Raw genomic sequence first — 26873 nt, 5'->3', positions numbered from 1 at the left:
GCCAACCACCGTGATGATCACCGAGGGAGGTGCAGAATAACCAGTCAGACACAGTCCCTGGCCCTCATGGGGCTCACGGCCTAAGGGAAGGGAGATCAGGTGTTTAGTCCCCATTTTGCAGTTGAGGAAACTGAGGCCAGAGAAGTAAAGTGACTTCCTCAAGGTCACCCAGCAGGCAAGTCGCAGACCTGGGATTATCAATCAATCGGGGGTGTCAAAAGCACCGTACTTAGCACTTGGGAATGTACAGAAGAGTTGGTAGACAGGATCTCTGCCTGCCAATATACATATATAGGCTCACAGCCTCAATCCCCATTTTACAGATGAGGGAACTGAGGCCCAGTGAAGTGACTTGCCCCTGGTCACACGGCAGATAAGGGATGGGCCTAGGATTAGAACCCACGACCACCTCACTCCCAGGCCCGTGCTCTATCCGCTACATAATACTGCTCGTCTAGGGCTTAGGGCCCTGCTGGGGATGGACTGGGCCGAATCTGGGTACTGTGCAGTCCCAGATTTCGTGAACTCAGAAGTCCAATTCAGCTCTAGACCCCCGGGCCACCGTAGGCCCGAGATTCAGCTACTCAAAACTCCCTCGGGGCTGGAAATTGCTCCTATGATTTTCCAGGGAGGAACGTGGCCTTTTTTAAAAGTTGCATTGGTTAAATTCTTACTTTGTACCAGGCAATGTTCTAAGCATTGGGGTAGATACAAGATAGTGTGGACACAGCTTCTGTCCCACCTGGGGCTCCCAGTCCTAATCCCTTACAGATGAGGGAACTGAAGCACAGAGAAATTAGGTGACTTGCCCCAGGTCACACAGCAAGCCCTCTAGACTGTAACTTCACTGTGGGCAGGGAATGTGTCTGTTTACTGTTATATTGTACTCTCCCAAGGACTTAGTACAGTGCTCTGCACACAGTAAGTGCTCAATAAATACAGTTGAATGAATGAACGAGCTGGGATTAGAACCCGGGTCCTTCCGACTCCCAGGCGTGTGCTCTGTCCACTGGGTCATCCGCCCAGTAGGTCTATCCATTAGGTCCACCGCTTCTCCGGCATCTGACCGGCTCCTTCTGACCCCGGGGTGGGAAACGACTTGGGTCCGGAGACCGCTTCTGCCATTCCGGGTCGTCACATTGCCACCTCCCCCGGTGGAGATTGGGGGTTGGGGGAATGGGCTTGTGGAAGAGCCCCTCGGTCATTTCGGGGGCAGCGCTGAGACTCTGCACCCTTGTCAGCCCGCCTCACGTCTCTCCGTTTCATCACCGAGGTTCGACCTGGAGCTGCCCGATGGGAACAAGCAGGTTAGAGGGGTCACTCGGTTCGGAGAGGCCTGCTCTTCCGCCTGGAACTGCTTGATCACCGAGGACACGGGCTTTGACCTTGGGGTCACCATCGCCCATGAGATTGGACACAGGTGAGCGGTCGGACGCCCGGGGCTCGGGACGGCAGGAGCGGAAGTGAGGCGGCTTTGCCCAGAGGCGGGGTAGGCCCAGAACGGAGGCCCTGGCTTGTAGGGGAGCCGGGAGAATTCATCCCCTGCCCTCCGGACGCTTCACACCGGGCTGACCGTGCCTTGCCTCGGGGAGTCAGAGGCCCGGGGGAGCCAGGTCGGCTCTCGGGGCGAGTGGGCAGAGGGTCCCAGGAGAGCTTTCCCGGCCCAAGCCCCTTCCCCTCAGTGGGAGCGGGCCACCCCGGGCCCCCGTGACCCGCCCATCCCGGCTCCAGCTTTGGAATCCATCACGACGGGACCGAGAACAGCCCCTGCAGCGGGAGCAACAGCATCATGGCTTCGGAGGGCAACCCCAACAGCATCGACCTCACCTGGTCCGAGTGCAGCCGGGAGCAGTTCCTGAACTTCGTTAGGTAACGGAGCCGGAGCAACCCGCCCGCTCCCCCCCCCCGGCCCACGAGCCGGGAGAGGGAGGGCGGCTGGCGGGCAGGCCGGGGAGCTCGCCCATCCCCGGGACCGTCGGCTTGGTGGTGGTGGGGCTCCGATCTCTGAGATCCGGACGGTAAGTTTGCCCTCCGCCCCGGGGTCTGCCCTCTCAGCGAGGACCGGGGGGGAGGCCCAGCCGAAGAGTGAGGGCTGTGGGGGCTGTGCCAGCACAGGGCAGGCAAGCTGTGTGGATGACCTGCCGGAGCAGGATGGCAGCATCCCCGGGGGCCAGCCCGGCCTCTACTACGGAGCCGACGAACAGTGCAGAATTGCCTTCGGGAGCTCAGCCGTGGCCTGCACCTTTGCCAGGAGCGACACTGTAGGTAGAACCCCGGAGCCCGTCCCGATCCCGCCCCCCTCGTCCCTGCCCGGGCAGCCTCCACCTCACCGTTCTCGTGGGCTCGGGGAGGGACGGTCGGGATCGGACGCGGGCCTGACGGGCCGTCTGGGCTCCGCGGCTTTTCTCCACCCCTACCCTCCCTCCCCCCGTCCCGACAACGAGCTCTCCCGAATGCTCAGTCCCCTGCTCTGCAATAAATTCTATTGACTGATTGAATCAGGACACGTGCAAGGTCCTCTCCTGCCATACGAATTCCCTGGACCAGACCAGCTGTAGCCGTCTTTTCATCCCTCTCCTGGACGGAACCGAATGTGGGGTCGATAAGGTAAAGAGTTAAGAGAGCGGGGGGAACACGTGGGACGGAGGAAGGGTCTAATTTCCCAGCAAAGAGGTGGCTTCTGGGAAAATAGCTGTGGTGCCCCTTTACACTCCTTCCCGGAGCCCCAGCTCTTCCAGCTCCATCTTAGCTCCCAAGGGGCGGCTCCCATCTCTCCTGGACAGAGATCTTAGCCGCTTGACCCCCGTTGCCACCCTTCAACTGGGGAGCCATCGGTGGCATTCACCGGTGGGACCCCCGCCCACCCCTGCGGGAGAGAGGGCCGGCGCAAATGGCCCGGGGACCGTGGCCGATCAGCACGCCCCGTTCCAGTGGTGTTCCAGGGGCCGGTGTCGCTCTCTGGAAGAGTTGGACCCCGTGTCCGTGGTGCATGGGGAATGGTCCGGCTGGGATGCCCCCAGCTCCTGTTCCCGCAGCTGTGGCGGAGGAGTGGTGATCAGGAGGCGGCAGTGCAACAACCCCAGGTACGGGGGACCTTCTCATCAGTTTCCGGCCCGGGGGAGACCGGGGGGCCCCGGGGGACCGCGAGGGCCGAAGCCGCCCTCTCCTTCCCTGACTGGGCCCTGGCGGCCCCTGCCCATCCTCATCCCTTCCAGACCGGCCTTCGGGGGACGGGGCTGCGAGGGGGCCGACCTCCAGGCGGAAATGTGCAACACCCAGGTAGGCGGCCCCGGTAGGACCGGGCCGGATTCACGGGCCGGCGTGCGGGGCTCGGTTTGTCCACGGAGGGCCCCGGCCCAGGGCTCCAGTGTCACTCTGCCAGGAAGACGCTCTGCGGATGGACGGGAAACTTCTCGAGGGGAGTGGGGTCTGGTGTGTCTCGGGAGCCAGCCGCGGGGGGAGGCCCGGATCCCGGCCTTGGGGATTCAGCGTGAAAGTAAACCCCGAGACGGGCCAACCTGCACCTGCTTTTGCGATCCTCCTCTTCGCTCCATTTTTTTTCCTAGACTGAACTCACTTTCCATTCATCCACCCCAGCTGCTTCCTCCTCCGTTTTCTCTTCCACCTCCCATCGTACGCCCCTCCCTCTCTTCCTTCTCCTCATCCTCCTCTTTCTCCTCCTCATCTTCGTTCTTCCCCCTCTTCTCCTTTTCCTTGTCCTCGTCCCATCCAGGAGCCACTCCCAGCCCCGCTGTCCTCGGGGTATGATCGGCTTCTCCCTCCCACAGGCCTGTTCGAAGAGCCAGCTGGATTTCATGTCTGAGCAGTGTACTGCAACGGATCTAAAGCCGCTGCACATCCCCCCGGGGCTCCCGTCTTTCTACAAGTGGACTTCAGCTGCCCAGTACAGCCAAGGTAGAGCCGGAAGCGGGAGAAGGGCCGGGGAGAGGTGAGGAATGGCAATTACAGAAGGATCTTAAGGCCTTTTTCCAGGCTCTCCCACTTCCTCACTTAATAATAATTGACAATTGTGGAATCTGTTAAGCGCTTACTATGTGCCAGGCAGCATTCGAAGCGCCGGGGTGGATACGAGCAATTCGGATGTGTATGTATTTATGCATGTATGCATAGGTGTATACTTCTATTTATATTGATCCCTGTATAATTGTTTTGATGTGTATGTATATATATATTTTTATTTATATTGATGCCTGTTTATTTGTTTTAAGTCTGCCTCCCCCCTCCTAGACTGTAAGCCCTATGTGGGCAGGGATTGTCTCTATTCCTGAATTGTACTTTCCAAGCACTTAGTACAGTGCCCTGCACACAGTAAGCGCTCAATAAATACGATTGAATGAATGAATGAATGAATGGACACGGTCCCTGTCCCACACGGGGTTCACAATCTGAATCCCCGTTTTACAGATGAGGTCCACTTCACTGAGGCCCAGTGACTCGCCCAAGGTCACGCAGCAGACAAGTGGCAGAGCTGGGATTAGAACCCAGGTCCTTCTGACTCCCAAGCCTATCTACTAGGCCACACTTCTCGCCCCCCACTCCACCCCACGAGCCACCGGGACTGGTGATACTGAAGTCCAGCATCCTCTCCGCCTCTCTAGGGGATGGCCTGTGCAAACACATGTGCCGGGCGGCCGGGGAGAACTTCATAGTGAGCCGTGGAGACAGTTTCCAGGACGGAACGCGGTGCGAACCGAGTGGTACCCAGGAGGAGGGGACCTTGAGTCTCTGCGTGATGGGGAGCTGCAGGGTATGGGTAGCCCCTTCTCTCTCTCCTCCTCCTTCCCGCTTGCTCTCTCCCTCTCGTTCTTTCTGTATTTGGATTACCTCCCGGAGAAATAAATTCGTTCCTCGGTAACCTGCATAATGAATCCTCGGAGGCCTCTTAGGTCTGCCCCTGACTGGCATGGCCTGATAACCGGCGGTGCAATGTCACAGGATTCCCCCGTCTCCTAGTGATACTACGGCAACCGAGCCGTTAGCCAGAGGACGCTCGAGGAAGTTGGATGCTGGTATTTTCTGTCGTCATTCAGCATGGAGGTTGAGAAGCAGAAGATAGGAATCCGGCAGAAGGGGCAGTTTTGGCACGGGATTGCATCCTCCCTCAGCCGGGGAGCCCACTTGACCGATAGTTGCTCTCCGGGGTTGCCCCAGACCCCGGGCTAGGCCGCAGGCCACCCCACAGGTGGAAGGACAGGGTCGGCGGCGGGGCAGAGAGCTGAAGTGCTCTCTGCCTCTCAGCAGACAGGCAGGATTGTTGCCAGGTCTCCCCAGAGTGGGTCGAACGATACACGACGCCAAGCGCATTGCTATTTTCTGCCCGGCCCGTTCCCTGCCAACATTAGGTGGACGCCAGTTCAGATGCTGAATAGTAGGAGCGTGGCATAGTGGAAAGAGCACAGGCCTGAGAGTCAGAAGGTCCTGGGTTCTAATCCGGGCAAGTCACTTCTCTGTGCCTCAGTTACCTCATCTGTAAAATGGGGATTGAGACTGTAAGCCCCGCCTGGGGCAGGGACTGTGTCCAAACAGATTTGCTTGTTTTCCCCCCAGCGCTTAGTACAGTTCCTGGCACACAGTAAGCACTTAACAAATGCCACTTCACATCTCAGTGCCTTAGTTACCTTGTCTGTAAAATGGGGATTGAGACTGTGAGCCCCATATGGGACAGGGACTGTGCCCAACCTGATTTGCTTGTAACCACCCCAGCGCTTAGTCCAGTGCTTGGCACATAGTAAGCGCTTAATAAATACCACAATTATTATCATTAGATGTTTTTTCCCTCAAAAGAGCCTCTGGCCCAGGCAGGGCAGCCTTCCCTGTCCATCCCCACTGGCGGGAGGAAACCCTGTCTCGTTGCCCCTCTTCTTTGCTCAGGTGTTTGGATGCGACGGCAGAATGGACTCCCGGCAGGTGATGGACGTCTGCCAGGTCTGTGGGGGAGATAACAGTACGTGCAGCAGAGTGAGCGGCTCTTACACCGAGGGAAGAGCCGGAGGTAGGGTGGGGTTCCTTTCCGTATTCCCGGCCGGCGCTCCGGTTCCCGTGGGACGTTTCTCCCCACCGGGCCTCTCCTTTCTCCCTGGTTTTCTGGGGTAACCCGAGGGGGCCCGGAACGGAGGAGCCCGGCTCTTTCTCTCCATCCACTTCCAGAGTATGTCACGTTCCTGACCATCCCTCCCAATCTCACCGCCGTGCACGTCGTCAACCGGAAGCCTCTCTTCACGCATTTGGGTGAGCAATCCGTCTACCAGGCAGGCTTTTTTCTTGAGTGCCTAATCAATCAATCAATCAATCAATCGTATTTATTGAGCGCTTACTATGTGCAGAGCACTGTACTAAGCGCTTGGGAAGTACAAATTGGCATCACATAGAGACAGTCCCTACCCAACAGTGGGCTCACAGTCTAAAAGGGGGAGACAGAGAACAGAACCAAACATACCAACAAAATAAAATAAGTAGGATAGAAATGTACAAGTAAAATAAATAAATAAATAAATAAATAGAGTAATAAATATGTGGGCAGAGGCCTGCACTCAGGCCCGGGGACAGTACCAGAGATTTAGTCGATGTGATCCGGGCCCTTGAGGAGCTAGCTGGGGAGACCAACAGAAGAAACTCCACCTAGAAGGAAAGTGCACGCAAAGTGCCACAGAAGGGCACACAGTAAGCGCTCAATAAATACGACAGAATAAGTACAGTTGAAATACAGTCGAATGAAGGGCTGTGTGGCGGTTGGGGGGACATAATAATATCAGTTGTGGTACTTGTTAAGCGCTTTTTACGCGTCAAGCACTATTCTAAGGGCTGGGAAGATGCAAGACAATCAGGTCTGACATAGGCCCTGTCCCCCACAGGCCTCACAGTCTAAGTAGGATGGAGAACAAAACTTGAATCCCCATTTTACAGATGAGGTAACAGAAGCACAGCAAAGTTAAATGAGTTGCCCATGGTCACACAGCAGGCCATGGCGGAGCGGGGATTGGAACCCAGCTCCTCTGAATCCCAGGGCTGTGCTCTTTCCACTAGGCCAGCGTGCTCCATAAGGAGGGAAGATTAGAAATCAGTCGATCGATTAATCAACCATATTTATTGAAGACTTGCTGTACTAAGCGTTTGGGAGGGTGCAATGTAACGATCTAACAGACATTCTGTACCCACAAAAAAAGATCAAGGAAGGCCTCCTGGAGGAGATGCAATTTCAGAAGGGTTTTGAAGGTAGGGAGAGCAGCGGCCTGAGGGTAGGAGAGCGAAAGAGACGTTCCTCATCGTCTGCTGCTTCTCTGTGTCCGGCCCACACCCAGCTCTCTCATCCATGGAAAAAAAAACCCCCAAAAAACCTGTCAGGGCCAGCGCTGTGGTGACCACATTGCAATGGGGAAAGCCCAGAAGTGCAAGGCCTAGATTTTTCAGTGGTCAAGTGACTAACATAGTCACAGCAGACCTGTTTCTTGTTGCCAGGGTCATTCAAGCTTCTTTTTATATATGCACCATTTCCCCTCTTACCCCACGGCCCGCTTTGCTGACTCCTCTACACTCCCAAGCAGGATACTTCCCCGCCCAGACAGTCTCTCCTGATTCCCCGTCCTTGGGTACATACGTATCGTCATCATCAATGGTGAGAATCAACCTGGCTGTGTGGAAAGAGCAGAGCACGGGCTTGGGAGTCAGAGGACCTGGGTTCTAATCCTGGCTCTGCCACTTGCCTCTACGTGACCTTGGGCAAGGCATTTCATTTCTCTGTGCCTCGGTTCGCCCGATCTGCCTCCTCCTTAGACTGTGAGCCCCACGTGGGACAGGGCCTGTGTCCAACCTAATTAACTTGTATCTACTGAGCTTTCAAAACGGAGTTTCACAGGTAGTGTGCTCTTAACGAATACTATAAAAAATGGTATCTCTTGAGCACTTACCATGTGCAGAGCACCGTACTAAGCGCTCGGGGCTGTACGACATAACACAGTAGCCCAAGTTTGATAAGAGGAAGCGAAACAGGTAGTGACCTCCTTCGTCCTGCCCCGACTGTAGCCGTGAAGGTGAGAGGGCGGTACGTGGTGGCCGGAAAGACGCGTATCTCGTTGAACGTTACCTACCCCTCGCTTCTGGAAGACAGCCAGATCGCGTACAAGCTGTTCCTCACCGAGGACAAGCTGCCCCGCCTGGAGGAAATTCACATCGTGGGACCCACTTGGGAAGTCGTCGAGATCCAGGTGGGTAGGAGGAAGCTGGGGAGCGGCCCGGAGATGCCGGGGGGGTGCCCGGGTGGATGCCCAGGGCGGGTGGTCCAGCACTTCTCAATGGCCAAGCTTAGCCTAGGATCCAACCCGCTCCAAACCTCAAATTCTCCAACTAAACAAGGCGTTTGTAGAAATGAGTGAAAGTGAAAGAACTCCCTGGGTTCAGGGGTTTCCCACCTCTCAGAGCTGGTACCGAGTTTGTTTAAGGGATGTCTTATCTTGCTTCTGTCAGAGGTGATTTGAAATGCTCTTCGTGCACCTACAGATGGGAATGCTCCCAAGCCCGCACAGTTCTGTTTTCCCAGAACATGTTTGTATGATCGGAAATATGACCGGAAAGGTGGACATTTTTCTGTGTCCGTCTGAGTTACCGTTAGCTGCTCGGTACAGAGATGTTACAGATTTGTTCTGGATCCGTCTTCAATCGAGCTCTTAAAACAGAAGGACCCTGAGGGTCTTCCGTGGTCATCGTGGTTAGCTAGCTAGCCGAGCTAGCCAGCAGAAATCTTTAATTCTGTTGATAATAATTACGGTTTTTATTAAGCGCTTACCGTATGCACACAGTAAGTGCTGTAAATAATAATAATGATGATGAGGAGGAGGAGGAGGAGGTTTTTTATGGTATTTATTAAGTGCTTACTATGTGCCAAGTACTGTTCTGAGCACTGGGGTGGGTACAAATTAATTAGGTTGGACACAGTCCCTGTCACACATGTGGGTTTTTTTTTTTTAATGGCATTTATTAAGCGCTTACTATGTGCAAAGCACTGTTCTAAGCGCTGGGGAGGTTACAAGGTGATTCACAGTCTTCACAGTCTAAGTAGGAGGGTGGACCTGTACCCTCAACCTCACAGCACTTATACGCATATCTTTAAGCTATGTATTATAAATTATACATTTATATTAACATTATACATTATACATTTATATTAATGTCTGTCTCCCCCTCTAGAATTATAAGCTTTTGCGCAGGGAACCTACCTACTAACTCCGTTGTATTACACATTGCACTCCCCAAGTGTTTAATACAGTGCTCTGCACCAGTAAGCACTCAGTAAATATCACTGATGATGATGATGACAGGTTTTTTTAAATGGTATTTGTTAAGCACTTACTAGGTGCCAGAACTGTTCATGGCCCTGGAGTAGATCCAAGCTAAGCAGGTTGGACACAGTCCCTGTACCACCTGGGGCTCACAGCATAGGGAGAGGGGGTGGGATTGAATTCCCATTTTACAGTTGAGGAAACCGAGGCCCAGAGAATTGAAGTGTCTTGCCCAGGGTCACACGGCAGGTGAAGGGCAGAGCCGAGATTAGAACCCAGGTCCTCCAGGCCTGCGTTCTTTCCACTAGGCCACATTGTTTCCAGCATGATCCTCAGAGACTGCTTTAATAATAATAATGATGATGGCATTTATTAAGCGCTTACTATGTGCAAAGTACTGTTCTAAGCACCGGGGAGGGTACAAGGTGATCAGGTCGTCCCACGTGGGGCTCACAGTCAATCCCCATTTTACAGATGAGGGAACTGAGGCCCAGAGAAGTGAAGTGACTTGCCCCAAGTCACACAGCTGACGAGTGGCGGAGCCGGAATTTGAACCCGTGAGCTCTGACTCCAAAGCCCGGGCTCTTTCCACTGAGTCACGCTGCTTGGCCACCACCGCCACCAGTCAATCAATCAATCGGTGGTATTTATTGAGCGCTTACTATGTTCAGAGCATAAGCTCTTGGGAGAGTACAGGACAGCAGAACGAGCCACCTGAGCCGCCGAGGTCCTTTGTCCCATCCCCTCCCGACCCAGGTTTACAGGAAGTATGGGAGAGAGTACGGAAACATCACCAGTCCAGACATCACCTTCAGCTACTTCCAGCCGACGGCGAGGCCGGCGTGGGCGTGGGCCGCGGTGGCCGGGGTCTGCTCGGTGAGCTGTGGGGAAGGTGAGGCTTGGGAGGCTGGCGTGGGCGGCCCCCTTCTCGCCGGGGTTCGGGAGCCCCCTCCCCGGCTCCCGCACCCGGCCCAGAGCTCCCGGCCGTTGATGGTGCTCGCCCAGCCCGCCCTCTCCACCTCTCTCCGCCTTCCAGGGGTCCGGCGGGTGAGTTACCGCTGCTTCGACCGGACCGGCCGGGAGCCGACCGACGCGGCCCGCTGCGGAGGGACGCCTCGGCCTCCGCCCTGGCAGGAGCCCTGTGCCCCAGGGGTCTGCCCGCCGAGGTGAGCGCCTTCGGGGCTGGGTCCTCTTTCCCGTTTACCTCAGCGAAAAAGCCGGGATTCTCCGAGTCCCCAAATCAGGGCTTCTCTGCCGCTGTTTTGGGGCCTTTCCAGTGTCGTCAGCGGCCGGGGATGAGCGGGCCCGGGAGTCCGGCACCCATCGCCTCTGTAGCCTCCGTCCCCTGGGCGGAGAGGGCATCTCTGCCGTCAGCTGAAATTGAGGGGACTAGTCCAGCCTGGCCCTGATCAGAACTGGGGAGCAGAGCTAGCCCTCTTGGCTCGCCCACCCACCTTGCCTTGGGGGAGCGGAGCTAGCCCCGCCTGGCTTCCCCGCCCGGCCTCCATCAGGGAGCAGAACTAGCCCCTCGGCCTCCCTGGAGGGGCTGGCAGGAGCAGCCGGGCCTGACCCGGTCCCCGCGGCCTTCCTCAGCTGGGCAGCGGGAGACTTTGGCCCCTGCAGTGTCCCCTGCGGCGGCGACGGCGTGAGGGAGCGGGAGGTGCGCTGCTTGCACAAGAAGGGCAGCCTGGTGCTGGCACTTCCCGACGCCATGTGCAGAGCGTCTCCCCGGCCTGCAGCCACCGAGCCCTGCCAGGCCGGACCCTGCCCCGCCAGGTAACCAGCCACGGGGGTCCTGCCGAGGGGCGACCGGGTCTTTCCTCCTCCCTCCCCGCACAGGTGGGGCAGGGACCGCGTCCGACCCGACGAGCGGGCATCCACCTCGGCGCTCAGTACGGTGCCCGGCACAGAGCGAACACTTACCAAATGCCATCGGTAAATAAACAACCGAGCGGGCCCCCGGGCCCTCTTTGCCACGAGGCTGACCTGTCTCTCTGCAGTCGAAAGCGAGGTGGCAGTCAGTCAATCGTATTTATTGGGCGCTTACGGAATGCAGAGCACTGTACTAAGCGCTTGGGAGAGTCAGAGGTCATCAGGTTGGACACAGTCTCCTGTCCCACATGGGGCTACAGTCCTAATCCCCATTTTGCAGACGAGGTAATTGAGGCCCAGAGAAGTGAAGTGATTTGCCCTGGGTCACACAACAGACAGAGCGGGGATTGGAACCCAGGTCCTTCTGATCTCCAGGTTTATCCAGTTCGCCGTGCTGCTTCATTTTGACACCCATCTACATATTTTGTTTTGTTGTCTGTCTCCCCCTTCTAAACTGTGAGCCCGTTGTTGGGTAGGGACCGTCTCTATATGTTACCAGCTTGTACTTCCCAAGTGCTTAGTACAGTGCTCTGCACACAGTAAGCGCTCAATAAATGTGATTGAATGAATGAAAGAATGAAAGAAACCTTCCCAGACTAAGTCTTTTCTTTCCCCATCCATCCAGTAAGCGCTCAATAAATACGATTGATGATGATGACAGGGACTGTGTCCAACCTGACAACCTTCTAACTCCCCTAGCGCTTAGAACAGTGCTCGGCACATAGTAAGCACTTAACAAGCACCATAAGTAGTATTATTATCACTAAGTGCGTGGGAGAGTACGCTATAACAGTAAACGGACACATTCGTAGAGCTCCCAGCCCAGAGCGCCGCATATAAGAAGTGCTCAGTCAATCCCATCGGTTGAATGGTCATCGGGTTGGACCCAGTCCCCGTCCCAAGCGGGGCTCCCAATCCCAGGAATTTGGGTCACTAACTTAGCTGCCGGGTGCGGTCCTGCTCAGGGTCTGGATGCGGGGGAAGCAGCGGGGGACAATCAGCCGTTGGCCGTTGTTTGCGGATCTCAGGTGGAAGGTGTCCGCGTGGAGCCGGTGTTCTTCAGCCTGCGGCGCGGGAGTGTCCCAGAGGAACGTGACCTGCGTACATGTCCGGGCTGGCCTGGAAATCCCCGTGGGGGACGGTCCGTGCTCCGGGGAAGAGAAGCCCCCGCACCTGATGCCGTGCTTGTTGGCCAACTGTCCCCTGGCTTGGGGCGCGGTGAGTACCCTCACCCCACTGTCTGCTGAGGGCGGAGGTCCCGTCAGGCTGGGGGGCCTAGACCTCTCACCGTCAGCCCACGGGGAGAAGGAGAACGGATGCCTTTTGTGATCGTCCATCTCATTGGAGAGGGAGGGAGAGAGAAAAAGAGAGAAAGAATGAGAGAGAATGCTACCTATCCAAGCTGGGAGCACCGCTCTCTGCTCCCAGAGGCTCCCTGGGACCCATCCTTTGGATCCATCCCTGGAAGGCATCATCCCGGCACTTCTTCCCTGTTTGCCGGAAGACCCGGCGATGGTATCTGGAGGAGGAGTTTAGGTTGGGCCACCTGGCTGGGAGTGAGGCAGGGAAACTGAGCCTGCACCAGGAAGAAAGGAGCTATGCTAAGCACTTAACAATTAGAATTGTGGGATCCGTTAAGTGCTTACTGTGTACCGGGCACTGCGTTAAGGCTGGGCTGGCTAGAAGCAAATCAATCAATCAATCAATCAATCATATTTATTGAGCGCTTACTATGTGCAGAGCACTGTACTAAGCGCTTGGGAAGTACAAATTGGCAACATATAGAGACAGTCCCTACCCAACATTGGGCTCACAGTCTAAAAGGGGAAATCGAGTTGGACTCAGTCCCTGCCCCACGTGGGGCTCACAGTCTCATCCTCCATTTTACAGATGAGGTAAATGAGGCCCAGAGAATCGAAGTGACCTGCCCAAGGTCACGCAGCAGACAAGTAGCGGAGTCGGGATTAGAACGGGATTTGGCAGGTCCTTCCGAATCCCAGGCCCGTGCTCTATCCACTACGCCATGCTGCTTCTCAGTGCTAAGCACTCAGTTCAGCACTAAGTGCTTAGTACAGTGCTCTGCACACAGTAAGCACTCAATAAACAGCACTGATTGATGCCAAGACCACCTCGGCACCAACTGCTTCCACTTTCCCAAGCCGTTCTGGCCAGCTCCCGGGGTGTCTGGGCGGGGCGGGTGGGGTCGCGTGTCCCAGGTCCCAGATTCCGTGCTCGGTCGGCTCTCCGTCCACGTACTCCCCGTGGGATTTTCCCTTTCGTTTCCGTACAGCCGAAAACGGAGTCCTCGGGGGAGGAGGCAGTCACATCCCCGCGTGCCGACCGGAAGAATCGCACGGAAGGCGTCTGGAGCCCCGTGGGCGGGCCGTGCTCGGTCTCCTGTGGCCAAGGTGAGGGCGAGAACTGAGCGGCGGCGTGTCCGCCCCGGCATCGAGGGGCACAAGCGGCAGCTCCCCCGGAGAGCCGGAATAAATGGAGCTTTATTTCTATTTGTTCTGACGACTTGACACCTGTCTACGTGTTTTGTCTTGTTGTCCGTCACCCCCTTCTAGACTGTGAGCCCGTTGTTGGGTAGGGACCGTCTCTATCTGTTGCCGACTTGTACTTCCCAAGTGCTCAGTACAGTGCTCTGCACACAGTAAGCGCTCAATACGATTGAATGAATGAATGAATGAAAACGGATTCTGCCGGAAAATCGCCCCTCTGATGGAGGCTAAGGAAGCATGCCGGCTACTCCCATCTGCCCCGGGCAGCTCCCCAAAGTATCCCCCCGCCACACACGGTTCACCTAATAAAAATAAATAATAATGTTGGTACTCGTTTAAGCGCTTACGGTGTGCCGAGCACTGTTCTAAGCCCTGGGGTTAATCGTAGTCCCGGTCCCACATTGAGCTCACACTCTTAATCCCCATTTTCCAGATGAGATCACTGAGGCCCAGAGAAGTGACTTGCCCAAGGTCACGCAACAGACACCCAGATTAGAACCCAGGTCCTTCTGACTCTCAGGCCCGGGCCCTAGCCACTAAGCCACGCTGCTTCTACCCTGTGGGAGAAGCGCAGGGTCCGGGCCAAGTCTGGGGTGGCCGGCACGGCTCGCGTCTCGAACTCAGCGTCGGGCCTTGGCTCGGCCTGCGCCTCTTGGTGGTCGGAGAAAGGGGAGAGCGTGCTACCGGAGTCCAGGCCTTCCGTCCGTGTTCTCCGCCTGCCAGCCGGGGTCGAACAGCATAACTGATGAGCATCCCCTTGCCGCGGCACCGGGCTTTGGAGGCAGAGGTCATGGGTTCAAACCCCAGCTCCGCCAACTGTCAGCTGGGTGCTTTGGGGCAAGTCACTTCACTTCTCTGGGCCTCAGTGGCCTCATCTGTAAAATTGGGATTAAGACTGTGAGCCCCACGTGGGGCAACCTGATCACCTTGTAACCTCTCCAGTGCTTAGAACGGTGCTTTGCACATAGTAAGCGCTTAATAAATGCTATCATTATTATTATTATCTCCTCTCCTCCCACCCTCCCCTCAGGTCTGATGGAGCTGCATTACGTGTGTGTGGATTTTGCCACCCGGGAAGAGGTCCAGGAAGCGCAGTGTGAGGCAGTGAGAAAGCCGGGGCGCCGCCAGGAGATCTGCCGCGCTGCTCCGTGCCCCCCAAGGTGAGGAAAGCGCTATCCTGCCGCCCTCGCCTCCTCCACGAGCATTGTACTGTGGCTTCCGGGCAGCGAGGAGTCATTTTTTAAGCCCACGCTCTCAGAAAACCTAAACAAGTCACGCAGGAAGAAGGAAGTAGTTTGCTTTAGAGGCTGTATAGCGTCGTTGAGGCACATAATGCTTCTGCCCAGAGTTCCTGTACTAAAAAAACACATATTCTTTACTTGTGTTTGCCACCGCATGGATAAGGGCAGCAGGGTGGCCCGAGAGAGAGAGATAGAGCACCTGCTGGGTTCCAAAACTGGCATTCTCTCCTCTTTAATTGTGGTATTTATTAAACACCTACTATGTGCAAACACTGTACTAGAGTACTAGAGGAAGTAGCCCTTCCAAAGTGGATTAGCGTCAGAGATATTAGCAGAGCTAATGCTAATCCTGTGGAAACTGAACCCCAGAATAGGGACTTCTCACAGCTCCACCCCCAACCCCTTCCGTATAACAGTCAGTGGCACAGAGAAGCAGCGTGGCTCAGTGGAAAAGGCACGGGCTTTGGAGTCAGAGGTCATGGGTTCCAATCCCGGCTCCGCCAACTGTCAGCTGTGTGACTTTGGGCAAGTCACTTCACTTCTCTGGGTCTCAGTTACCGCATCTGTTAAATGGGGATGAAGACTGTGAGCCCCCTGTGGGACAACCTGATCCCCTTGTAACCTCCCTAATGCTTAGAACAGTGCTTTGCACATAGTAAGCGCTTAATAAATGCCATCATAAATGGGGATGAAGACTGTGAGCCCCCTGTGGGACAACCTGATCGCCTTGTAACCTCCCTAATGCTTAGAACAGTGCTTTGCACATAGTAAGCACTTAATGAATGCCGTCATTATTATTATTATTTAATTTTTTAAATGGTATTTGTTAAGTGTTTACTATGTGCCAGGCGCTGTACTAAGCGCTGGGGTAGATACAAGCTAATCAGGATGGACACAGTCCCTGTCCCACATGGGGTTCTCCGTCCTTATCTTCATTTTACAGATGAGGTAACTGAGACACACAGAGAAGTGAAGTGACTTGTCCAAAGTCACACAGCAGTCAAGTGGTGGGGCTGGGATTAGAACCCAGGCCCGTGCTCTGTCCACTAGGCCACGCTGCTTCTGTGTTGTAGAGCACTGTACTGAGCGCCTGAGCTTTGATTTGGGGGAGTTTCCTGGGCCCTGGAGGGCAGGTGGAACTCGCGGGTGCCCATGATGGTGGGTTCTCTGGCCCTGAAAGGGCTCGTTACTAAGCCTGTTTTTTTGCAGTTGGAGGCCCAAGTTGGACTCGTGCAGTGTGAGCTGCGGTGGTGGGATCATGCGGAGGATCCTGTACTGTGCCAGGGGCAGTGGGGAAGAAGAGGAGGTGGTGGCTGATGCCCAGTGCCAGGGCCTGCCTCGCCCGGTGGAGCGGGAACCGTGCAACCCGGAGCCGTGCCCTCCCAGGTCGGTGCCGCCCAGGCACATCTGAGAGCCGCTCTCTCAGCTCCTGGACCGCCTGCGTGGGAGGGGAGAGCGCGGGAAGGTCGGGCGAGGCAGGCAGGACAAGAGTCTGTGGGACCCCCTCCTCTCCCGTCCCCTTCCCACCCTCCCCTCCCACTTGGGGGTCGGAGGCTCGTTCCCATTTGCGGGGGTGGTCGGAACTCGCATGCCCAGATCACCTGGATGGAGGATCCACGGCGCTGATTCGAGGGCCGGGATCGGGATTCTTCCCAGCGCTGGTTTGTCCCGAGGACTCAGGAAGCTGGCTTTGCCGACCCTGGTTTCCCCTTTTGGAAAGGGGGGCTAACAGTAATTCCCAGAGTGAGCGTCCTGACCCTCTGGAGAGCCTACGGAGGGAGAAGGAAAGGTTGCCCACTTTCGTCCCGTGGGATGCTCTTCCTCTCCTCCCCCCTCATCAGAGCAACGGCATTCACTGAGCATCCACTGAAGCAGTGTGGCTTGGTAGAAAGAGCACTGGCCTAGCAGTCAGAGGACCTGGGTTCTAAACCCGGCTCTGCCGCACATCCGCTGTGTGACCTCGGGCAAGTCGCTTCACTTCCCTGGGCCTCAGTTACTCCATCTGTAAAAGGGGGATTAAATTCTTTCAATCGTATTTATTGTGCGCTTACTGCGTGCAGAGCACTGGACTAAGCGCTTGGGAAGTCCAAGTTGGCAACATCTAGAGACGGTCCCTACCCAACAACGGGCTCCCAGTCTAGAAACGGGCTCACTTCTCCCTCCTACCCGGACGGCGAGCCCCATGTGGGACAGGCACCGTGTCCGACCGGGTAAATCTGTCTCTACCCCAGCACTTAGAACGGCACTTAGCCCGTAGTACAAATACCACAGGTATTCTCAGTACTCTGTTCAGAGCACCGTACGAGGCAGGTGGGAGCGTGGGGCAGAAACGGAGTCCCCCGACGCCTACGGTGGAGAAGCTCGCAGCGGCCCTGAGGTCGTGTCCCGTCTCCCGCTTGGCCGCAGGTGGACGGTGACGGCCACGGGCCCGTGCTCCTCCAGCTGTGGCCCGGGAGCAGCCAACGGCACGGTGAGGTGCGTGCGGCTGCGTCACGGCCGGGAGTCGGCGGAGGAGGACGCGGCGTGCGCGGGGGCGGCCAGGCCTCCGGCTAGCGTCCCCTGCAACCTTGCCCCCTGCACGTACCGGTGGCATTTCAGCAACTGGACACAGGTACTTACCGCCGTCTGGGCACGGAGAGGTGTTCTTTATGCTCCTTCGTCCCAGACACGCCCGGTAGGATCCCCTCGGGGGGAGGCAGTGTGGCCTAGTGGTTAGAGCTCGGGCCCGGGAGGCAGAGGACCTGAGTTTTTGGGGGTTTTTTTGATGGCATTTATTAAGCGCTTACTATGTGCGAAGCACTGTTCTGAGTTCTTCTCCCAGCTCCATCACTTCCTAAACTGAGCCCCCTCCTTCCCCTCTCAATCCCCCCCGCCTTACCACCTTCCCTTCCCCACAGCACCTGTATATATGTATATATGTTTGTATGTATTTATTACTCTATTTATTTTACTTGTACATATCTATTCTATTTATATTATTTTGTTACTATGTTTTGTTTTGTTCTCCGTCTCCCCCTTCTTGACTGTGAGCCCGCTGTTGGGTAGGGACTGTCTCTATAAGTTGCCAACCTGTACTTCCCAAGCGCTTAGTACAGTGCTCTGCACACAGTAAGCGCTCAATAAATACGATTGATTGTACTTCCCAAGCGCTTAGTCCAGTGCTCTGCACACAGTAAGCGCTCAATAAATACGATTGAATGAATGAATGAATGAATGAATTTCCCGGCTGGCTGACGTTAGGTCCCTCAGTTCACTTCTCCTCAGTTCCCTCATCTGCAAAATGGGGATTAAGACTGAGTCCCGTGGGGGACAGGGACCGTGTCCAGCCTGATTACCTTGTATATCTGTACGACTGAATCTGTAATTAATTTAATTAATTTAATTAATTTATTTAATTCAGTTCATGTCTGTCTCCCCCTCTAGACTGTAAGCATGTGGGCAGGGAGTGTGTCTGTTGATTGTTACATTGTGCTCTCCCAAGCTCTTAGTTCAGTGCTTTGAACACGAGAAAGAGCATGGCGCAGTGGATAGAACTCGGGTTCTAATCCCGGCCCCGCCACTTATCTGCTGTGTGACCTTGGGCCAGTCACTTCACTTCTCTGGGCCTCAGTTCCCTCAACTGTAAAATGGGGATGAGGACTGGGAGCCACACGGGGGGCAGGGACTGTGTCCAACCCAATCTGCTTGTATCAACCCCAGCGCTCAGTACATTGCCTGGCACATAGTTAAGTGCTTAACAAATACCACAATTATTATTATTGGTAAGCGCTCCATAAATACAACTGAATGAATGAATCTACCCCGACGCTTAGTACAGAGTACCTTGTACGTAGTAAAGTGTTTAGCAAATACTGCTAAAAAAAAAAAAAAAAAATTAAAGTGGTGCTTAAATGTGTCCCTTGCATTCCTTCATTCATTCAGTCCTCTCTATTGAGCACTTACTGTGTGCAGAGCACTGTATGAAGCATTTGTATTTCCCAAGTGCCATTCCCTGCCCACAGTGAGCTCACAGTCTAGAGCAGGGGAGACAGACATCAGTACGAGAAAATAAAATTACAGATATGTAAATGAGCGGTTCGGGGCTGGGAGGAGGGGACGAGCAAAGGGATAAATAATCAACCAATCAATCGTATTGAGCGCTCACTGTGTGCAGAGCACTGTACTAAGTGCTTGGGAAGTACAAGTTGGCAACATCTAGAGACAGTCCCTACCCAACAGTGGGCTCACAGTCTAGATATGTACATTAAGTGGTTTGGGGGTGGGGACGAGCAAAGGGATAAATGAAATGACATAGGCGTACGTAAGTGCGGGGCCTTGACGTTGGCATCCGCCACGAAGGTGCCCGAGAATCCCTGTCCCCTTTAGTGCTCTGTCTCCTGTGGGAACGGCATCCAGCTCCGCCACGACTACTGCGTCAAGCCGCCCACCCTCCAGCCGGTGCCCGCGGTCTTGTGCCGGCACGTCCCCAAGCCCCTGACAGTGAGGAGGTGCTCCCCCGGGCCCTGCCCCCGGGAGACGGGGCCCGGCCCGGTGCCGCACCAAGGCGCACCAAGACGCGCCAAGACGGACCGAGCCCCGGATCTCCTGCGCCCTCCTGCCCCCTCGGCCCCCGCGCCTCTGGAGCCCCTGGGACGGAGGGACCTCGAGGAGTCCAGTTATGTTTCCCTCCCTCCCTTCCCGCTGAGCCGCTCGGCCCCCAGCTCGCCCGGCTGGCGGCGGGTACGACGCGGGGGGCGTCCAGAGGAAGGAACGGCCCCTTCCGTGGGGCTCGCCCCGTGTCGGTCTTCTCCGAGACGCTCTGAGGAGACCGGGCCGCCTCGGTCCTCACCTGCGGCTTCTGTCCCCTCTGCAGGGGCCTGTGGCAAGCACCACCTCGGAGCCACGGGGACCATCAACATGACGGGGCCGCGGGCGACGGCCGACTGCACGGTGGCCATCGGCCGCCCTTTGGGCGAGGTGGTGATCCTCCACGTCCTGGAGAGTTCCCTCAACTGCAGCGCCGGTGCGTCCATCCCTCACTCCTCTGGACTCTGAAATGACCATCATTATGGCACCTGCTAAGCACTTACTATGTGCCAAGCACTGTATTCCGCGCCGGGGTAGATACAAGACTGTAGGCTCGTTGTGGGCAGGGAATGCCCCTCTTATATTGTCATAATAATAATGACGGCATTTGGTAAGCGCGTACTTGGTGCAAAGCGCTGTTCTAAGCGCTGCGGGGGATACAAGAGAAGCAGCATGGCTAAGTGGAAAGAGCCCGGGCTTTGGAGTCAGAGGTTCAAATCCCAGCTCTGCCAATTGTCAGCTGTGTGACTTTGGGCAAGTCACTTAACTTCTCTGTGCCTGTTACCTGAAGACTGTGAGCCCCCCGTGGGACAACCTGATCACCTTGTAACCTCCCCAGTGCTTAGAACAGTGCTTTGCACATAGCGCTTAATAAATGCCATCATTATTATTATTATCATTATTATACAAGGCGATCGCGTTGTCCCACGTGGGGCTCACGGTCTTCATCCCCATTTTACAGATGAGGTGACTGAGGCTCAGAGAAGTTAAGTGACTTGCCCAAGGTCACACAGCAGACGTGGGGTGTGGGGGGCTGGGATTAGAACCCATGACCTCTGACTCCCAAGCCCGTGCTCTTTCCACTGAGCCATGCTGCTCCTCTACTATTACTACTAATAATAATGGTAGTTTTTAAGCACTTACTATGTGCCAGGCACTGTCCTAAGCACTGGGGTGGGTAGAAGCAAATCTAGTGGGACACAGTCCCTGTCCCGCGGGGCTCACAGTCTTAACCCCTGTTTTAAAGTTGAGGTAACTGAGGCCCGGACAAGTGAATGGACTGGCCCAATAATAATAATGGTATTTGTTAAGCGCTTACTATGTACAAAGCACTGTTCTAATCACTGGGGGGATACAAGGTGATCAGGTTGTTCCACGTGGGGCTCACAGTCTTAATCCCCATTTTACAGATGAGGGAACTGAGGCCCAGAGAAGTGAGGTGACTCGCCCAAAGTCACACAGCTGACAACTGGCAGAGCCGGAATTTGAACCCATGACCTCTGACTCCAAAGCCAGGGCTCTTTCTGCTGAGCCACGCTGCTTCTCTAGGGTCACTCAGCGGACAAGTGGCGGAGCCGGGATTAGAACGCATGACCTTCTGACTCCTAGGCTCTTTCCAGTGTTCTCCTAAGCGCTTAGTACAGTGCTCTGCACCCTGAAAGGGTGCGATAAATGCATTCGACTGACTGAGTCGGTCCAGCGATCAGTGGAGCGCAGTGAGCGCTCACTGTGGGCTGAGCTCTGTACTAGGCGCGTGAGAGAGGAGGATACAGTAGGGGTAATAGGGGCGTTCCTTGCCCGCAAGCGCGGCAGCATGCCTCGTGGAAAGACACAGGCCTGAGTCAGAGGACCTGGGTGCTAATCCCGGCTTTGCCACTTGTACGCCGAGTGATCTTGGGCAAGTCACTTTACTACTCTGTGCCTCTGTCCCTTCATCTGCAAAATGGGGGTTCAGTACCTGTTCTCCCTCCCCCTAAGGCCGAGCCCCACGTGGGACCTGATTATCTTACACTGACCCTAGCGTTTAGTACATTCGGTCAGTCAGTCGATCCTATTTATTGAGTGCTTACCGTGGGCAGAGCACTGTCCTAAATGCTCGGGAGAATTCAATATAACGGACACATTCCCTGCCCACAAATTAATTTACGGTCTCGAGGGGGAGACAGACATTAATATAAACAAATGACAGATATATATATATACATAATAATAATGATGGCATTTATTTAGCAGTTACTATGTGCAAAGCACTGTTCTAAGCGCTGGATGAGTGCTGTGGGGCTGGGAGGGGGGATGACTGAAGGGAGCAGTCCTTGACACATAGTAAACGCTTAATACAACAATTATTCAAGGGTATATAGGATAGAGCCCAGGCCTGAGAGTCAGAAGGAACTGGGTTCTAATCCCAGCTCTGCCACTTGTCTGCTGTGTGACCTTGGGCAAGTCACTTCACTTCTCTCGGACTCAGTGACCTCATCTGTAAAACGGGGATTAAGACTGTGAGCCCCTCGTGGGACACGGACTGCGTCCAACTTTGTATCTACTCCAGTGCTTAGTACAGTGCCTGGCACATGGTAAGCGCTTAACGAATGCCATGAAAAATTCTTCTTTTTAATTGAGCTTACGGTCCAGAAGTTCCATTCATTCATTCAATTGTATTGAGCACTTACTGTGTGCAGAGCACTGTACTAAGCGCTTGGGAAGTACAAGTCGGCAACGTCTAGAGACGGTCCCTACCGGACAACGGGCTCACAGTCTAGAAGGGGGAGACAGATGACAAAACAAAACACGTAGACAGGTGTCAGAATCGTCAGAATAAATAGAATTAGCTTCCCTTGGCACGATGGACTTGGCTCCTTTGCCTTCCTCTCCTCCCCAGTGCCATGAGTGCCTTGGTGGGGGGATTATTGTATATTCCGCCGTGTCCCCAGCCCATTCAGGCTAGGGCGCGGGAATCCTGGCAAAGCTTCCACGTCAGTTCTGGGTGTTTGGGAATGGGCGAGGTGCAGCGCTGCAGGGAAACCGAGTCACGGTGTCTTTCAGGGAGGGATCGTGTTTTGGTTCACCTTTTGCCCGTCAGGCCCTTAGTTGGGACTTTGAAGGCACAGAGCGCGAGGGAAAAACGTTAACCGGGGCAGCTAACTTGGCTTCACCTCCCAATCGCAGGGGAAATGCTCCTGATGGTCGGGCGGCTCACGTGGAGGAAAGCCTGCCGGCAGCTGACCGGGATGACCTTCGGCTCCAGGACCAACACGCTGACGGTGAGGCAGAGGCGCGTACTGGCCGGGAGCGGGGTCGTTCTGCGGTACTGGAGCCAAGCAGCCACGGACGGATACTACCGAGGTACCGGGCCCGGGGAATCTCGCGGGATGGGGCTCCTCGGGACGATGGTCTCCCCGATTCGCTGGCGTTCCCCGAATCCTTTGACTCCCTCCCCCCCACCACCCCCCCGCTTTCCCCGATTGCCTGGGAGTGTCTCGGATTCACCCAGGAGTTCGGGATGGGGCAAACCCATCCCGTTTCCTCCCTTCCTGGAATGCCGGGGTGGATTCTCTTCTCCCGGGCTTGGTTGACGGCACCACTGTCTCCCTCAGAGTGTGACGTGCAGCTGTTCGGTCCCAAGGGGGATATTAGCAGTCCCCCGCTGCGCCCGGGCCTGGAAAACCAAGGGAGATGTCGGATCTTCATCAACGTGGCTCCTCAGGCTCGGATAGCCATCCATGCTCTGGCCATTGACCGGGCGGCAGGAGCCAATCAGACTCAGGCCAGCTACATTTCGGTGAGGAAACCGACAGCAGACGGGGGCCGGGGTGGGGTGAGTAGGGGACACTTCCGGAGGTCCATTCATTCATTCAATCGCATTTATTGAGCGCTTACTATGTGCAGAGCACTGTGCTAAGCGCTTGGGAAGTACAAGTCGGCAACATATGCAGATGGTCCCTACCCAACAACGGGTTCACAGTCTAGAAGGGGGAGACAGACAACAAAATAAAACATGTAGACATACCCTCCTTTCCACCCCTGATCCCCCCTTAAAGACTGTTAGAGAAACCCTATTTCTCCGTTTCTTCTCAACCTCCCCTTCTTCCCCTTCTGTTGGGTAGGGACTGTCTCTATATATTGCCAACTTGTACTTCCCAAGCGCTTAGTACAGTGCTCTGCACACAGTAAGCGCTCAATAAATCCGATTGATTGATTGATTGAACTCTGTTGAGAAGCAGGGTGACGTTACTGGAAAAAGCACAGGCCTGGGAGACGGAGGACCTGGGTTCTAATTCCGGCTCCACCATTTGCCTGCCGTGTGACCTCCAGGGATAGACTAGATGACATCTTGAGGCCCCTTCCCTCCCCGAGATTTCCGAGCCTGAGAAACTAAAGGGACAGTGGAAAGTAGGGGTAAAATAGAAAAGGCCCCTTCCCGTGTTACCAGCATTCTTGGCGATGGCTGAAACAGAGTAGAAGAATCTTGAGGTGGATTTCAGCTAGTGAGTAATTTTGTCTGCGTTTTACCTTGCTCTTCTTGGGCACAGTGATAGAAAACGGGGTTACTTCCCTTCCTGTATAAAGCACTGCTATTTCCCTGACATCATCTAAAGAGGGGAAAACGGGTCTTCTTTTTCTTTTTTAAAGTCACAAAAACCCTTCTGCTCTTTCGGCTTCCTTCTTTGTCACTTTCCTTCGACACCCCGGCTACTCCATCCTTTTAAGATGGGAGAAAGGCTGGAGACCTTCACCTTGTGCTTTCTCAATCAATCGTATTTGTTGAGCGCTTACTGTGTGCAGAGCACTGTACTAAGCGCTTGGGAAGTACAAGTTGGTAACATATAGAGACGGTCCCTACCCAACAGTGGGCTCACAGTCTAGAAGGGGGAGACAGAGAACAAAACCAAACATATTAGCAAAATAAAATAAATAGAATTATTTATTTTATTTTAGAATAGATATGTACAAGTAAAATAGAGTGATAAATATGTAATAATAATAATAATAATTTTGGTATTTAAGAGCTTACTACGTGCAAAGCACTGTTCTAAGCGCTGGGGAGGACACAAGGTGAACAGGTTCATTCATTCATTCAATCGTGTGTGTGCACAGCACTGTACTAAGCGCTTGGGAAGTACAAGTTGGCCACAGATAGAGATGGTCCCTACCCAACAGCAGGCTCACAGTCTAGAAGGGGGAGACAGACAACAAAACAAAACATATTAAATTAGAATAAACATGTACAAGTAAAATATTTATTGAGCGCTTACTGTGTGCAGAGCACTGTACTAAGCATTTGGGAAGTACAAGTTGGCCCATGGGGGGCTCGCAATCTTCATCCCCATTTTCCAGATGAGGGAACTGAGGCCCAGAGAAGTGAAGTGACTTGCCGAAAGTCACCCAGCTGACAAGCGGCACATATATACAGATATCTCAGATACCGATATTCAGCTGCTGGGATTTTACGGAGGTCTCGGGATGCCCGGACCGCACTAGGGCGACGCCAGGTTGGGCCCTGGTGAAGCTCATGACTTCGCAGGCAACCTAGCGAGCTCTTTTGAGCTGCTTTCCTCCCCCAGATCCGCGACACGCTGCTCATGAAGACGACGACGTTCTACGGGCCGCGGCTCTTCTACTGGGAATCGGTGGGCAGCCAGGCCGAGATCGAATTCAGCGAGGGCTTCCGAGATGACCACACCGGCTTCCGGGGCCAATACTGGACCCTTAAGGCCAGATAATAGGACAGGAAGATGGGCGGGAGGGGGGGCGCCGGGAAGACGAAGGTGGCATTCCCGAAGCCAGGGCCTGCCTCTTGTCCCTGCCAGGCCCGCCCCGCCCTTGGGCCCCAGTTTTCCTTTCTGCCCAGGGGCCGTGAAAGCATCTCAAATGTCTGCGAGGCCGCTCGGCCAGAAGGTATTTTGAGACGGGCACCGTTCTGTCTCGTAGACCTTCATCTTTCACCTCCCATCCAACCTTGGTACCGAGTCCCGGCGTAGCCGCCGTGCCCCTTGTATTTTTGCAAAGACCCCAGGGGGAAAAACGTGCCTCCGGAGCTGGGGATGATCCAGAATCAGCCCTCCCTGCCTTGGGAAGCCTCTGATTCCGCCAGGGAATGCTCTCCTGATAGCCCAGCGGCCTTTACGGGTCACGGAGTCCCTTCTCCTCCCCTCCCAGAGTGGGTGGCAGGAGAGTGGTCGGGAGAACAGGAGGCAGGGGACGCAGACGGACGTCAATAAAGGGCAAAGCAGTCTCGGCCTCATTTTCACGATATTGGTTCTATCATCATCATCAATCGTATTTATTGAGCGCTTACTGTGTGCAGAGCACTGTACTAAGCGCTTGGGAAGTACAAGTTGGCAACATATAGAGACAGTCCCTACCCAACAGTGGGCTCACAGTCTAGGGAAGCAGCACGGCGTACAGGATAGAGCACGGGCTTGGGAGTCTGAAGGGTCATGGGTTCTAATCCTGACTCCGCCACGCCTGCCGGGGGATTAGAACCCACAGCCTCTGACTCCCAAGCCCGGGCTCTTTCCGCTGAGCCACGCTGCCTCTCAATTACCAACCAAATCAAATGCAGAGAAGCAGCGTGGCTCAGCAGAAAGAGCCCGGGCTTGGGAGACACAGGTCATGAGTTCAAATCCCAGCTCCGCCAATTGTCAGCTGTGTGACTTTGGGCAAGTCACTTCACTTCTCTGGGCCTCAGTTCCCTCATCTGGAAAATGGGGTTAAGACTGTGAGCCCCATGTGGGACAACCTGATCACCTTTGCACATAGTAAGCGCTTAACAAATGCCATTATTATTATTATTGTATCCTCCCCAGCGCTTAGAATAGTGCTTTGCACGTAGTAAGTGCTTAACAAATACCATTATTATTATTATTATTAAGTCACTTCACTTCTCTGGTCCTCAGTTCCCTCATCTGTAAAATGGGGATGAACACTGTGAGCCCCCCATGGGACAACCTGATCACCTTGTAACCTCCCCAGCGTTTAGAACAGTGCTTTGCACATAGTAAGCACTTAACAAATACTATTATTATTATTAAGACACTTAACTTCTCTGGGCCTCAGTTACCTCATCTTTAAAATGAGGATGAAGACTGGGAGCCCCCTGGGGAACAACCTGATCACCTTGTAACCTCCCCAGTGCTTAGAACAGTTCTTTGCACATAGTAAGTGCTGAACAAATGCCATTATTATTATTATTAGTAAGCGCTTAACAAATGCCAACATTATTATTATTAGTAGCGGTAAGTGCTGAAGAAATGCCAACATTATTATTAGTAGTAGTAGTAGTAAGCGCTGAACAAATGCCAACATTATTATTAGTAGTAGTAAGTGCTGAACAAATGCCAACATTATTAGTAGTAGTAAGCGCTGAACAAATGCCATTATTATTATTATTGGTAGTA

The 26873-nt window shown here is 54.6% G+C and overlaps 1 protein-coding gene across 1 annotated transcript in view; it reads left to right on the top strand.

Annotated features, from left to right (window-relative positions):
• ADAMTS13 (ADAM metallopeptidase with thrombospondin type 1 motif 13) overlaps nucleotides 1–25726 on the top strand; it is a 36975-nt gene extending 11249 nt beyond the window's left edge. Inside the window, exons 10-33 of the mRNA XM_038744648.1 lie at nucleotides 1274–1420; nucleotides 1732–1869; nucleotides 2111–2261; nucleotides 2503–2607; nucleotides 2932–3083; nucleotides 3216–3279; nucleotides 3789–3915; nucleotides 4620–4768; nucleotides 5893–6013; nucleotides 6169–6249; nucleotides 8041–8222; nucleotides 10050–10185; nucleotides 10330–10459; nucleotides 10887–11069; nucleotides 12194–12383; nucleotides 13456–13573; nucleotides 14700–14829; nucleotides 16120–16296; nucleotides 17317–17521; nucleotides 19276–19564; nucleotides 19763–19912; nucleotides 22642–22818; nucleotides 23070–23254; nucleotides 25038–25726. Coding sequence (XP_038600576.1) covers nucleotides 1274–1420; nucleotides 1732–1869; nucleotides 2111–2261; nucleotides 2503–2607; nucleotides 2932–3083; nucleotides 3216–3279; nucleotides 3789–3915; nucleotides 4620–4768; nucleotides 5893–6013; nucleotides 6169–6249; nucleotides 8041–8222; nucleotides 10050–10185; nucleotides 10330–10459; nucleotides 10887–11069; nucleotides 12194–12383; nucleotides 13456–13573; nucleotides 14700–14829; nucleotides 16120–16296; nucleotides 17317–17521; nucleotides 19276–19564; nucleotides 19763–19912; nucleotides 22642–22818; nucleotides 23070–23254; nucleotides 25038–25196 — 3646 coding nt within the window. The 3' untranslated portion in view covers nucleotides 25197–25726. The remainder of the gene's footprint in view (nucleotides 1–1273; nucleotides 1421–1731; nucleotides 1870–2110; nucleotides 2262–2502; nucleotides 2608–2931; nucleotides 3084–3215; nucleotides 3280–3788; nucleotides 3916–4619; nucleotides 4769–5892; nucleotides 6014–6168; nucleotides 6250–8040; nucleotides 8223–10049; nucleotides 10186–10329; nucleotides 10460–10886; nucleotides 11070–12193; nucleotides 12384–13455; nucleotides 13574–14699; nucleotides 14830–16119; nucleotides 16297–17316; nucleotides 17522–19275; nucleotides 19565–19762; nucleotides 19913–22641; nucleotides 22819–23069; nucleotides 23255–25037) is intronic.
• Nucleotides 25727–26873: the final 1147 nt, after the last annotated feature.

The sequence above is a fragment of the Tachyglossus aculeatus genome, chromosome 4, assembly GCF_015852505.1.
Source record: "Tachyglossus aculeatus isolate mTacAcu1 chromosome 4, mTacAcu1.pri, whole genome shotgun sequence".
In the NCBI taxonomy this organism is placed as follows: domain Eukaryota; kingdom Metazoa; phylum Chordata; class Mammalia; order Monotremata; family Tachyglossidae; genus Tachyglossus; species Tachyglossus aculeatus.
Note: the sequence above shows the minus strand (reverse complement) of the source record. Positions and strands in the feature narration are given on the sequence as shown.